Source organism: Nerophis ophidion, linkage group LG21, assembly GCF_033978795.1.
Source record: "Nerophis ophidion isolate RoL-2023_Sa linkage group LG21, RoL_Noph_v1.0, whole genome shotgun sequence".
Classification (NCBI taxonomy): domain Eukaryota; kingdom Metazoa; phylum Chordata; class Actinopteri; order Syngnathiformes; family Syngnathidae; genus Nerophis; species Nerophis ophidion.
Window position 1 is genome coordinate 43017143 of NC_084631.1, and position 15568 is coordinate 43032710.

The 15568-nt window shown below is 40.7% G+C and overlaps 1 protein-coding gene across 2 annotated transcripts in view; it reads right to left on the minus strand.

Moving 5' to 3' along the window:
• yars1 (tyrosyl-tRNA synthetase 1) overlaps positions 1–11143 on the minus strand; it is a 27657-nt gene extending 16514 nt beyond the window's left edge. The window contains exons 1-3 of one of the 2 annotated variants that reach the window (XM_061882661.1): positions 11067–11143; positions 3794–3862; positions 3585–3731 (exon numbers count right to left, since the gene is read on the minus strand). In XM_061882661.1, coding sequence (XP_061738645.1) covers positions 3585–3731; positions 3794–3850 — 204 coding nt within the window. In that variant the 5' untranslated portion in view covers positions 3851–3862; positions 11067–11143. Of the gene's footprint in view, positions 1–3584; positions 3732–3793; positions 3863–8316; positions 8397–11066 lie in introns of those variants that run through there. The other variant, XM_061882660.1, reaches the window with a different exon arrangement.
• Positions 11144–15568: the final 4425 nt, after the last annotated feature.

A 15568-nucleotide genomic window follows, 5' to 3' on the forward strand; every position in this document is an offset into this window, starting at 1 on the left:
GTTTCGGCTTCAAACTCGCACAGGAGAGAGATTAAACCCATCTGATTAAAAGTATAGAACAGAGTTTTGATTAATGCTCCGGTTTTGATTTTACGCGCCTTCAAATAACCCCCGCGCAAAGTTACCTAAAAAATGTCATTTTTGCCTCTTTGAGCTGTAATTTGGCCCCTTTAAAATGCTTCAAAGTGCAAGTTAAAGCTCTACTATACAAAGCGAAAGCCATTTATCAACAACATCCAGAAACGCCGATCTGTAATTTGACCCCCTTACCATGCTTTAAAAGACACCAAATTTTACACACACATCAGGACTGGCAAAAATTGCCATCTAATAAAAAACCAAACCCCAAAAAATTTAAATTGCGCTCTAGCGCCCCCTAGGAAAAAACCCAGACAAAACTGCATGTAACTTCTGTTAGAAATGTCGTGGAGACATGAAATAAAAACCTCAATGTTGGTCTGACCTAGACCAGGACTTGTAGCGGCCAAAGGCGGACCCGACCAACGCTGCTTGCAGCTTTAATTTTAAATTGCCTTTCAAAAGTCTATTCTTGCTGTTGGCCTTTATCAAATAAATTTCCCCCAAAATGCAACTTACACTCCAGTGCAACTTATATATGTTTTTTCCCTTCTTTATTATGCATTTTCGGCCGGTGTGACTTATACTCCGGAGCGATTTATGATCCGAAAAATACGGTATTTATTTCTTCAAGGAAGTCTTTCCCGCTTCTAAAAGGAATGCTAATTGAAGTGTGGTGTGGCACAACACACCTCATACGCACCTGCTGTGCCAGAGAATAAGAAATGATCCACTTTGTAGCTTGATTTATAGCCAGAAGAGCCACAAAAGAAGTGAGAGTAGCCATCATCCACCATGAGGCCAGAGAGTGTGCAGGAACACAGCGAGCAGAGAAGCTCCAGAGGCACGCGAGCCAACCTTTATCACTTCCAAAAAACACATTATTGAGTCATCTGGCAACACTTTGAACACCGCTGCTTTACTTTTGTAACCAGGAAGACTAAGTTTGACATGAGGGACATTTACTGAGCACACCCCCTTTTTATGACACATTGCAGGAATTAAACATACAAAAACATGTAAAAGTAGAGCAAAAAGACAATGTAATAATAAAAAAGGCTGAAATGTGACAAATAAAACATATGTTTATTCTTTGTATACGCCTATTTTATTACAGATGACATCACACTACCACCGTATTGAAATAATATTTTATATCCTGGAAGGATGCCACGGTTTTCTTTTTACAATGTCAAATATTTGTTATTTTTAATCAGACTAAAAAGCACAGAACTGTTTGTTTTCATGTACTGGGAGGTTCTAAACCACTGTGGTTCTTTTTGGAATGTTGAGTTACCTCTTGGCTAATCGTATGTAACCCCCAAGTGGCATAGTGATGCGGGGGGTCTTTCTCCCAAGATGCAGACGGACTTTGGACCCAGCGTGCAGGTAGGAAATGACGGATTTTAGCGATAAATCAGGCGGGAACAAACAAAAGCGTGCTCATAGCACGGAAGGCAAAAGCTAAGGGGGCTAGCGTGGGAGCTAATATACAAAAACGGGAATCAAACCGTCGTTAACTGTTGCTTGTAGCAAAATTAGGAAGCCAGACTGACTGACGGGAAAAGGCGGAATTAAATAGTGCTCTGATTAGTGCTCGGGAAACAGGTGAGCGTCCCAAACACCAATCAGAGACGGGTGAAGACAATCAGCACCCATCCATCCATCATCATCCGCTTATCCGAGGTCGGGTCGCGGGGGCAACAGCCTAAGCAGGGAAACCCAGACTTCCCTCTCCCCAGCCACTTCGTCTAGCTCAGGGATGCCCATTACGTCGATCGCGATCGACTGGTCGATCTCGGAGGGTGTGTCAGTCGATCTCAAGCCAGGCATTAAAAAATAGACATAAAAATGAGCAATCATCAATCATACCAAGACTTCACTTTCGTCAGTTGTTTGACATTCTCGGAACTCCGAGGATCTTGTGAGATGACGCTGGCTGCTGCGAGCTCATATTTAAGAAAAAAATCACTAACAGGGCGGACGCAGTGGAACACATTTTATTTCTAGAGACTCCGTACCTGCTGTCAAAACTCTAAAGAGCGACTGCACACTTCCTGTCTTCGCCATAAAAGACCTGTTTCATCCTGCCTGTGCTAACAAAATAAGAGTCTCAGAAAGCTAGCGTGCACAAGCTAGCAAGCTACGGAGTTTGATGCCAATGTATTTCTCCCCCGCCCTCAGCGACCGCTTTCTCACTTGCTTGCCCACCCGCACAGTCACTGACGTCACTCACCTGCTACTCTCATAACAAAGTGTTTAAAAACAAGTATGCAAGTTGGACAAATGAGATGCCAAATCCAACCACTTTCATGTGGTATTGGACAGAAAGGAGGACTTTTTTTTTTCCTCCATTTGAAAATGCGGACGTTATCAGCACCACTGTCTAATTCCAATCAATGCAAGTCATCAGAATCAGGTAATACACCAACTTATATTCTTGTCTTCATGAAAGAAAGGAATCTATGTGTGTTAAACATGCTTGTATTATCATTAAACACATTTAACTTGTTAACAAAAATGTCTCTTTCATAAATAAATAAATGTAAATTATACATTGGAATGAGGTAGATCTTGGTCAATTGAAAAGTAGCTCGCCTGCAGAAAAAGTGTGAGCGCCCCTGGTCCAGCTCTTCCCGGGGGAACCCGAGGCGTTCCCAGGCCAGCCAGGAGACATAGTCTTCCCAACGTGTCCTGGGTCTTCCCCGTGGCCTCCTACCGGTCGGACGTGCCCTAAACACCTCCCTAGGGAGGCGTTCGGGTGGCATCCTGACCAGATGCCCGAACCACCTCATCTGGCTCCTCTCCATGTGGAGGAGCAGCGGCTTTACTTTGAGTTCCTCCCGGATGGCAGAGCTTCTCACCCTATCTCTAAGGGAGAGCCCCAAACTCATTTCGGCCGCTTGTACCCGTGATCTTATCCTTTCGGTCATGACCCAAAGCTCATGACCATAGGTGAGGATGGGAACGCAGATCGACCGGTAAATTGAGAGCTTTGCCTTCCGGCTCAGCTCCTTCTTCACCACAACGGATCGGTACAACGTCCGCATTACTGAAGACGCCGCACCGATCCGCCTGTCGATCTCACCATCCACTCTTCCCTCACTCGTGAACAAGACTCTTAGGTACTTGAACTCCTCCACTTGGGGAAGGGTCTCCTCCCCAACCCGGAGATTGCATTCCACCCTTTTCCGGGCGAGAACCATGGACTCGGACTTCTCAATCAGCACCCAAGGTAACAAAAACAAACGCAGGGGTGCGCAAAACAGGATCCGGGCAGTGAATCATAACTTCATACTGATACTTCAATGATTTTGTAGCACGCTGGTCTTAAAAACTTGACAATAAAATACAGAGATGTGAGCAGCCTTTGAGGAAAAAGGTGTGAGTGTGGGCTAATAAACACATAATGGAGTCAATGTAAAAGTAGTCAGGTGATATGAAGTATGACGGCTAGTGCAGGTACGGGACGTTGTGGTATCGTGAGGAGCAGCTGGAGCACATACCTCACACCCAGCTTTGAGGAAGTCTGCTATTTTGGACATGGGAACAAAATAAGCCACATGTGGCTTGCCGGTGGTGGCAGTTCCCCAGTAGACCTTCAGCTCCCTCTCCTGCAGGACCTGCTTCAGCTTCTCTTCTCCCAGGACCTCCTGCATCAAGCAGACATGCGTCTCAGCTCCTGCAGCTGTCCAAGTGTCAATGTCCAACCCACCTGCAGGTTCCTGGTGATGAGGTGCAGCTTCTCGTCAGGGCTGAGCGCATCTGTCATGGCGTCCACGGACTGCAGCACAAGCACATGAACATTAAATGTTGGCTGGTTCATTGCAGGACTATCACTGCCCGATCGGACGCGGAAGACCCAATTGGTCGGCGCATGCGTGAGGACAATGTTCCTCGATTTGTGTTGAGATGAATTCAGAATGTTTATCATGGTTCTTCTTCTTTGTACTTTGTAAACACTTAAAGTTTGAAGAGTTTCTTGATGTGGATCATATTAGTACATTGTTTGATTTATTTGCTTAATCCATTCCATCATTTAATTCCACATCCTGATATACTGAAGGTCTTAAGTGTTGTGCGTGTGTACAAATGATTTAAATTACATTTTACTCTAAGATTATCTCTTTTGTTGAGAAGAATTGTTGTATATTTTTGTCTAGCAGATTGTAGTTTCTTTATGTTAAATTTGATCTGTTTACAAATTCACTATGTGGTGGAATTTTAGAATTTTTCATTCAATAAATAAAGTATTTGTATTTTCTCTGTATCCAACATGATGTATTATTATAACTGATTTTTTTTTGTAACACCGTTAATGAATGAAGTGTACTTTTGTAGTTATTGCCCCATATTTAGTCAAGTCAAGTCAATTTTATCTATATAGCACGTTTACAACAACTTTTAAAATGAACCAAAGTGCTTTACAGGTTAAAAAATATATTTCTACACAATAAGTCAGATATGTAACACTAGTGAGCAGTAGACAATATGAAGTGATTATTGGTCTAGAACATGTTTTGCTTTATTCATTATTGACATGTTTCTATTCATACATAAGATTTACAGTTCATTTTATCATCAATTATTAAACCTGGAGATGTGGTTTTATTTACTCTTTCAATTTCTATTCCATCTATTTGTGTTTGACTTTCTCTTCTACTGTTACAAACTAGCATTATTTTAGTTTTACTGAGATTCAATGATAGTCTGTTTTTGTCAAACCATCTTTTTAATTTGTTCATTTCTTATGTTATTATTTGTATCATCTTTTGTGTGTTCTTTCCTGAAAAAAAAAAAACGCTGTTATAATGTACAAACAATACGAACTTTAAATGGTTTGTGACTTTACAAATGTCATTTATTTACAGATTGAACAACTGAAGTGAACTAGTTTATGCGCAGATCAGAGACAAGAACTGTTACTGCAGACAAAAATGTTGGTAAAATAAATGTCGTCTGTAATGTCCTGCAGCAATTTAACAAACATTTTTGTAAAATAAATGTAGTCTGTAATGTCTTGAAGTAAAAAGGACAAATTAGATCACAATTACTCTTGTTTAAAATGACGTATTATTATTATGACACGTGGGCCTCAATGGATGGCAGCGCTTGTCGTTGTAAAACATTTGTGATACAACATTGTGACGCAACAACACAACATTGTGATACAACATTGTGATGCAACATTGTGACACAACATTGTGACACAACATTGTGACACAACAATGTGATACATTGTGATACAACATTGTGATGCAACATTGTGACGCAACATTGTGACACAACATTGTGACACAACAATGTGATACATTGTGATACAACATTGTGATACAAAATTGTGACACAACATTGTGACACAACAATGTGATACATTGTGATACAACATTGTGATACAACATTGTGACACAACAGTGTGACACAACATTGTGACACCACATTGTGACACCACATTGTGACACCACATTGTGACACAAAATTGTGACACCACATTGTGACACGACATTGTGATACATTGTGACACAACATTGTGACACAACACTGTGACACAACATTGTGATACAACATTGTGACACCACATTGTGATACAACATTGTGACACAACAATGTGATACATTGTGATACAACATTGTGATACAACATTGTGACACAACATTGTGACACAAAATTGTGACACAACAATGTGATACATTCTGATACAACATTGTGACACAACATTGTGACACCACATTGTGATACCACATTGTGACACCACATTGTGACACCACAATGTGACACCACATTGTGACACCACATTGTGACACCACATTGTTATACCACATTGTTATACCACATTGTGACACCACATTGTCACGCAACAATGTGACGCAACATTGTGAGGCAACATTGTGACGCCGCATTGTGACGCCGCATTGTGACGCCGCATTGTGACGCCGCATTGTGACGCCGCATTGTGACGCCGCATTGTGACGCCGCATTGTGACGCCACATTGTGACACCACATTGTGACACAACATTGTGACACAGCATTGTGACACCACATTGTGACATCACATTGTGATACCACATTGTTACACAACATTGTGACGCCGCATTGTGACGCCGCATTGTGACGCCGCATTGTGACGCCGCATTGTGACGCCACATTGTGACACCGCATTGTGACACCGCATTGTGACACCGCATTGTGACACAGCATTGTGACACAGCATTGTGACACAGCATTGTGACACCACATTGTGACGCCGCATTGTGACGCCGCATTGTGACGCCGCATTGTGACGCCGCATTGTGACGCCGCATTGTGACACCGCATTGTGACACCGCATTGTGACACCGCATTGTGACACAGCATTGTGACACAGCATTGTGACACAGCATTGTGACACAGCATTGTGACACAGCATTGTGACACCACATTGTGACACCACATTGTGACACCGCATTGTGACGCCGCATTGTGACGCCGCATTGTGACGCCGCATTGTGACACCACATTGTGACACCACATTGTGACACCACATTGTGACACCACATTGTGACACAGCATTGTGACACAGCATTGTGACACAGCATTGTGACACCACATTGTGACACCACATTGTGATACATTGTGACACCGCATTGTGACGCCGCATTGTGACGCCGCATTGTGACGCCGCATTGTGACACCACATTGTGACACCACATTGTGACACCACATTGTGACACAGCATTGTGACACAGCATTGTGACACAGCATTGTGACACCACATTGTGACACAGCATTGTGACACAGCATTGTGACACAGCATTGTGACACAGCATTGTGACACCGCATTGTGACACCACATTGTGACACCACATTGTGACACAGCATTGTGACACAGCATTGTGACACAGCATTGTGACACAGCATTGTGACACCACATTGTGACACCACATTGTGATACATTGTGACACCGCATTGTGATGCTGCATTGTGACGCCACATTGTGATACCAGATTTGTGACACAACATTGTGACACAACACTGTGACACAACATTGTGATACAACATTGTGACACCACATTGTGACACAACATTTTGACACCACATTGTGATACCACATTGTAACACAACATTGTGACACAACATTGTGATACAACATTGTGATACAACATTGTGATACAACATTGTGACACAGCATTGTGACACCGCATTGTGACACAGCATTGTGACACAGCATTGTGACACAGCATTGTGACAGCACATTGTGACACCACATTGTGATACATTGTGACGCCGCATTGTGACGCCACATTGTGACACCACATTGTGACACCACATTGTGACACCACACTGTGACACAACATTGTGATACAACATTGTGACACCACATTGTGACACCACATTGTGACACCACATTGTGATACCACATTGTAACACAACATTGTGACACAACATTGTGATACAACATTGTGATGCAACATTGTGATACAACATTGTGACACAGCATTGTGACACAACATTGTGAAACCACATTGTGACACCACATTGTGACACCACATTGTGATACATTGTGACGCCGCATTGTGACGCCACATTGTGACACCACATTGTGACACCACATTGTGACACCACACTGTGACACAACATTGTGATACAACATTGTGACACCACATTGTGACACCACATTGTGACACCACATTGTGATACCACATTGTAACACAACATTGTGATACAACATTGTGACACCACATTGTGACACAACATTGTGACACCACATTGTGACACCACATTGTGACACCACATTGTGATACAACAATGTGACACAACATTGTGATACAACATTATGACACAACATTGTGACACAACATTGTGATACAACATTGTGATACAACAATGTGATACAACATTGTGATACAACATTGTGATACAACATTGTGATACAACATTGTGACACAACATTGTGACACAACATTGACTAGGGAACAACACTCGCTGTCCTGATAAAAATGTTTAAATGAAACAGTCAGCCTCCAAAGTGAGAATAATCTTGACAAAAAGGTGCAGCTAGCTGTTAGCTGGCTAGCAAGAGCTAGCTGTTAGCTGGCTAGCAAGAGCTAGCTGTTAGCTGGCTAGCTAGCTAGTGAGTGAGCGCGGCGCAGCTAGCAGAAGTAAAGCAGAGTTTGTTGAGGATAAAAGTGCTGCTACTTGAGTGCTCCTGCTGGTCATGTCCACTCCCAAAGTAGCAAGTAGAAACACAACAAACTTACCTTGGAGCGGCGCGGCGGCGGCAAAAGAGGAGAATGTTGCATCAGCGATGATTCTGCCGAATGACGCCAGGGAAAAGTCATCGACTGCCGAGCCATCGATGCAAATATTTCAGCTACTTTCTCAGGATTCTAGCTATTTTTCTCATGATTGTAGTCATTATCTCATGACTTTCCTCATGATTCCAGCTGTTTTCTCATGATTTTCCTCATGATTCCAGCTATTTTCTCATGATTTTCCTCATGATTCCGTCTATTTTCTAATGATTCCAGTTATTTTCTCATGATTGTAGCCATTATCTCATGACTTTCCTCATGATTTGAGATATTTTCTCATGATTCCAGCTGTTTTCTCATGATTTTCTTCATGATTCCAGCTGTTTTCTCATGATTTTCCTCATGATTCCGTTGTGACACAACAATGTGATACATTGTGATACAACATTGTGATACAAAATTGTGACACAACATTGTGACACAACAATGTGATACATTGTGATACAACATTGTGATACAACATTGTGACACAAAATTGTGACACAACATTGTGACACAACATTGTGACACCACATTGTGACACCACATTGTGACACCACATTGTGACACGACATTGTGATACATTGTGACACAACATTGTGACACAACACTGTGACACAACATTGTGATACAACATTGTGACACCACATTGTGATACAACATTGTGACACAACAATGTGATACATTGTGATACAACATTGTGATACAACATTGTGACACAACATTGTGACACAAAATTGTGACACAACAATGTGATACATTGTGATACAACATTGTGACACAACATTGTGACACCACATTGTGATACCACATTGTGACACCACAATGTGACACCACATTGTGACACCACAATGTGACACCACATTGTGACACCACATTGTTATACCACATTGTGGCACCACATTGTGACACCACATTGTCACGCAACAATGTGACGCAACATTGTGAGGCAACATTGTGACGCCCCATTGTGACGCCGCATTGTGACGCCGCATTGTGACGCCGCATTGTGACGCCGCATTGTGACGCCGCATTGTGACACCGCATTGTGACACCGCATTGTGACACCACATTGTGACACAGCATTGTGACACCACATTGTGACACCGCATTGTGACACAGCATTGTGACACCACATTGTGACACCACATTGTGATACCACATTGTTACACACCATTGTGACGCCGCATTGTGACGCCGCATTGTGACACCTCATTGTGACACCACATTGTGACACAACATTGTGACACAGCATTGTGACACAGCATTGTGACACCACATTGTGATACATTGTGACACCGCATTGTGACGCCGCATTGTGACGCCGCATTGTGACGCCGCATTGTGACGCCGCATTGTGACGCCGCATTGTGACGCCGCATTGTGACGCCGCATTGTGACGCCGCATTGTGACGCCGCATTGTGACGCCGCATTGTGACGCCGCATTGTGACGCCGCATTGTGACGCCGCATTGTGACACCGCATTGTGACACCGCATTGTGACACCGCATTGTGACACCGCATTGTGACACCGCATTGTGACACAGCATTGTGACACCGCATTGTGACACCGCATTGTGACACCGCATTGTGACACCGCATTGTGACACCGCATTGTGACACAACATTGTGACGCCGCATTGTGACGCCGCATTGTGACACCGCATTGTGACGCCACATTGTGACACCGCATTGTGACGCAACATTGTGACGCCGCATTGTGACGCCGCATTGTGACACCGCATTGTGACGCCACATTGTGACACAGCATTGTGACGCCGCATTGTGACGCCGCATTGTGACGCCGCATTGTGACGCCACATTGTGACACAGCATTGTGACACAGCATTGTGACACAGCATTGTGACACAGCATTGTGACACCACATTGTGATACATTGTGACGCCGCATTGTGACGCCGCATTGTGACGCCGCATTGTGACACAGCATTGTGACACAGCATTGTGACACCACATTGTGATACATTGTGACGCCGCATTGTGACGCCACATTGTGACACCACATTGTGACACCACATTGTGACACCACATTGTGATACATTGTGACACAACACTGTGACACCACATTGTGACACCACATTGTGATACATTGTGACACAACACTGTGATACAACATTGTGACACCACATTGTGACACCACATTTTGACACCACATTGTGATACCACATTGTAACACAACATTGTGATACAACATTGTGATACAACATTGTGACACAATATTGTGACACAGCATTGTGACACCACATTGTGACACCACATTGTGACACAGCATTGTGACACCACATTGTGACACCACATTGTGACACCACATTGTGATACCACATTGTGATACAACATTGTGATACAACATTATGACACAACATTGTGACACAACATTGACTAGGGAACAACACTCGCTGTCCTGATAAAAATGTTTGAATGAAACAGTCAGCCTCCAAAGTGAGAATAATCTTGACAAAAAGGTGCAGCTAGCTGTTAGCTGGCTAGCAAGAGCTAGCTGTTAGCTGGCTAGCAAGAGCTAGCTGTTAGCTGGTTAGCAAGAGCTAGCTGTTAGCTGGCTAGCTAGCTAGTGAATGAGCGCGGCGCAGCTAGCAGAAGTAAAGCAGAGTTTGTTGAGGATAAAAGTGCTGCTACTTGAGTGCACCTGCAGGTCATGTCCACTCCAAAAGTAGCAAGTAGAAACACAACAAACTTACCTTGGAGCGGCGCGGCGGCGGCAAAAGAGGAGAATGTTGCGTCAGCGATGATTCTGCCGAATGACGCCAGGGAAAAGTCATCGACTGCCGAGCCATCGATGCAAATATTTCAGCTACTTTCTCAGGATTCTAGCTATTTTTCTCATGATTGTAGTCATTATCTCATGACTTTCCTCATGATTCCAGCTGTTTTCTCATGATTTTCCTCATGATTCCGTCTATTTTCTAATGATTCCAGTTATTTTCTCATGATTGTAGCCATTATCTCATGACTTTCCTCATGATTTGAGATATTTTCTCATGATTCCAGCTGTTTTCTCATGATTTTCTTCATGATTCCAGCTGTTTTCTCATGATTCTCCTCATGATTCCGTCTATTTTCTAATGATTCCAGTTATTTTCTCATGATTGTAGCCATTATCTCATGACTTTCCTCATGATTTGAGATATTTTCTCATGATTCCAGCTGTTTTCTCATGATTATCCTCATGATTCCAGCTATTTTCTCATGATTTTCCTCAGGATTCCAGCTATTTTCTCATGATTTTCCTCATGATTCCAGCTATTTTCTAATGATTCCGGTTATTTTCTCAGGATTCTAGCTATTATCTCATGACTTTTCTCATGATTTCAGCTGTTTTCTCATGATTTTCCTCATGATTCCAGCTATTTTCTAATGATTCCAGTTATTTTCTCATGATTGTAGCCATTATCTCATGACTTTCCTCATGATTTCAGCTATTTTCTCATGATTGTAGCCATTATCTCATGACTTTCCTCATGATTTCAGATATTTTCTCATGATTCCAGCTATTTTCCCATGATTTTCCTCATGATTCCAGCTATTTTCTCATGATTTTCCTCATAATTTGAGCTATTTTCTAATGATTCCGGCTATTTTCTCAGGATTCTAACTATTATCTCATGACTTTTCTCATGATTTCAGCTATTTTCTCATGATTGTAGCCATTATCTCATGACTTTCCTCATGATTTGAGATATTTTTTCATGATTCCAGCTATTTTCTCATGATTTTCCTCATGATTCCAGCTATTTTCTCATGATTTTCCTCATGATTTGAGCTATTTTCTAATGATTCCGGTTATTTTCTCATGATTGTAGCTATTATCTCGTGGGTGAGTTTTCCTTGCCCTTATGTGGGCTCCACTGAGGATGTCGTTGTGGTTTGTGCAGCCCTTTGAGACACTAGTGATTTACGGCTATTTAAATAAACATTGATTGATTGATTTGAGATATTTTCTCATGACTTTCCTCATGATTTGAGCTATTTTCTAATGTTTTTCCTCATGATTTGAGCTATTTTCTCATGATTCCAGCTATTTTCTCATGAGTTTCCTCATGATTTGAGCTATTTTCTCATGATTCCAGTTATTTTCTCATGATTTCAGCTATTTTCTCATGATTGTAGCTATTATCTCATGGGTGAGTTTTCCTTGCCCTTATGTGGGCTCCACTGAGGATGTCGTTGTGGTTGTGTTGTGGTTTGTGCAGCCCTTTGAGACACTAGTGATTTACGGCTATATAAATAAACATTGATTGATTCATTTGAGATATTTTCTCATGACTTTCCTCATGATTTGAGTTATTTTCTCACGATTCGAGCTATTTTCTAATGTTTTTCCTCATGATTTGAGCTATTTTCTCATGATTCCAGCTATTTTCTCATGATTTTCCTCATGATTTGAGCTATTTTTCTCATGATTCCAGTTATTTTCACAGGATTCTAGCTATTTTACCATGATTCTAGCTTTTATCTCATGACTTTTCTCATTATTCCAGCTATTATCTCATGGGTGAGTTTTCCTTGCCCTTATGTGGGCTCCACCAAGGATGTCGTAGTGGTTTGTGTTGTGGTTTGTGCAGCCCTTTGAGACACTGGTGATTTAGGGCTATACAAATAAACATTGATTGATTGATTTACGATATTTTCTCATGACTTTCCTCATGATTTGAGCTATTTTCTCATGATTGTAGCTATTATCTCATGACTTTCCTCATGATTCGAGCTATTTTCTCATGACTTTCCTCATGATTTAAGCTATTTTTCTCATGATTCTAGCTATTGTAGCATCCCGGAAGAGTTAGTGCTGCAAGGGGTTCCCCACACTTTGAATGTTGTGCATGAATACACAGAGGTGAGTTTTGTTGATGTTATTGACTTGTGTGGAGTGCTGATCAGACATATTTGCTCACTGCAAGCTAATCGATGCTAACATGCTATTTAGGCTAGCTGTATGTACATATTGCATCATTATGCCTCATTTGTAGCTATATTTCAGCTCATTTAGTTTCCTTTGATTTCTCATAACTCAATTTATATCTCATGACATACTGTCTGTATGTAATATGGCTTTTATTTTTTTGCGGCTCCAGACAGAATTGTTTTTGTATTTTTGGTCCAATATGGCTCTTTCAACATTTTGGGTTGCCGACCCCTGACCTATAACATGCTACTTGACACATGCTAACTATAATATGCTGACTTTTTTCAAGTCGGCCTGTCAATCTTTGGGCAGCACATGATTCGATTTGATTCTTGGGGATAAAAACTCAACTGAAAACAGTTTTAGATTCAATATCAAGACTTTTGAAATATCTTCAAGAAAAGAAGTATCCACACTTCTGTCTTCTAACATACATATGCTTTGTCTGAATGTAACAGGACAGATGTAAAAAAGAAATAAAAAAAAATCAATATATTTTTTTTTTTAACTTTTATTGATCGTTACAAATAAAAATTGCAATTAAAAATATAATTTTTTTACGCTCCTAATTGAAATTGTGTAAAAGGAGCACAAAGCAGGAAGTCTGTTGTTACAGTAAATATACGCCAGGTGTCAGCAGTGAGCAGGAAGCCTGTTGTTACAGTAAATATACGCCAGGTGTCAGCAGCGAGCCACCAACGACATCATTCCTGTCAAGAGTTGAGGTGAAAAATGTTTTATTTTACTAAGTTTTATATTCATAAATGTAAGTTTCTTAATACCCGTCCTATATTTTGTGCCTTTAAAAAAGATCTGGAACTTTACATTAAAACGCTCTCTACCTCTAACAACAAAAAAGCTGTGAAAACGATGATGCTGTGTTCCAAATTGAAGTTGTTTGATGAATCTGAATAAGACTACGGCTTTGCATTTTGTTTATTATATATATATATATATATTTTTTTGTATTCTATTTTTATTATTTTGAACTTACAACCCCGTGGCACCGTTTTGTACTGTTTTCATAATGTTTTATATTGTTGTTTGACTTACTGTTTGTAATTGTTGAAATTTATAAATAAACCTTAAAAAAAAGTTTTTTTACGTTTTATTTGATGAATTGAAAAATCCGTTCAAATGTATCTTAAAATTGAGTGGATTGTTTTAATGAGTCATTTATTTTTTACTTACATTTCTCTCGGTAGATTTACTATGACAATAAAGACGCCGAGATCATTATCCATGCGTTTGTTACGCCTCGTCTCGATTACTGTAACGTATTATTTTCGGGTCTCCCCATGTCTAGCATTAAAATTAAAAGATTACAGTTGGTACAAAATGCGGCTGCTAGACTTTTGACAAGAACAAGAAAGTTTGATCACATTGCGCCTGTACTGTATATACCTTTATATACATATATACATACATATATATCTATACTGTATATACCTTTATATACATATATACCTATACTGTATATACCTTTATATACATATATACATACATACCTATACTGTATATACCTTTACATACATATATACATATATACCTTTATATACATATATACATACATATATACCTATACTGTATATACCTTTATATACATATATACATACATACCTATACTGTATATACCTTTACATACATACCTATACTGTATATACCTTTATATACATACATATATACCTATACTGTATATACCTTTATATATATACATACATATATACCTATACTGTATATACCTTTATATACATACGTATATACCTATACTGTATATACCTTTACATACATACCTATACTGTATATACCTTTATATACATACATATATACCTATACTGTATATACCTTTATATACATATATACATACATATATACCTATACTGGCTCACCTGCACTGGCTTCCTGTGCACTTAAGATGTGACTTTAAGGTTTTACTACTTACGTATAAAATACTACACGGTCTAGCTCCATCCTATCTTGCAGATTGTATTGTACCATATGTCCCGGCAAGAAATCTACGTTCAAAAGACTCCGGCTTATTGGTGATTCCTAAAGCACAAAAAAAGTCTGCGGGCTATAGAGCGTTTTCCGTTCGGGCTCCAGTACTCTGGAATGCCCTCCCCGTAACAGTTTGAGACGCTACCTCAGTAGAAGCATTTAAGTCTCACCTTAAAACTCATCTGTATACTCTAGCCTTTAAATAGACCTCCTTTTTAGACCAGTTGATCTGCCGCTTCTTTTCTTTCTCCTATGTCCCCCCCTCCCTTGTGGAGGGGG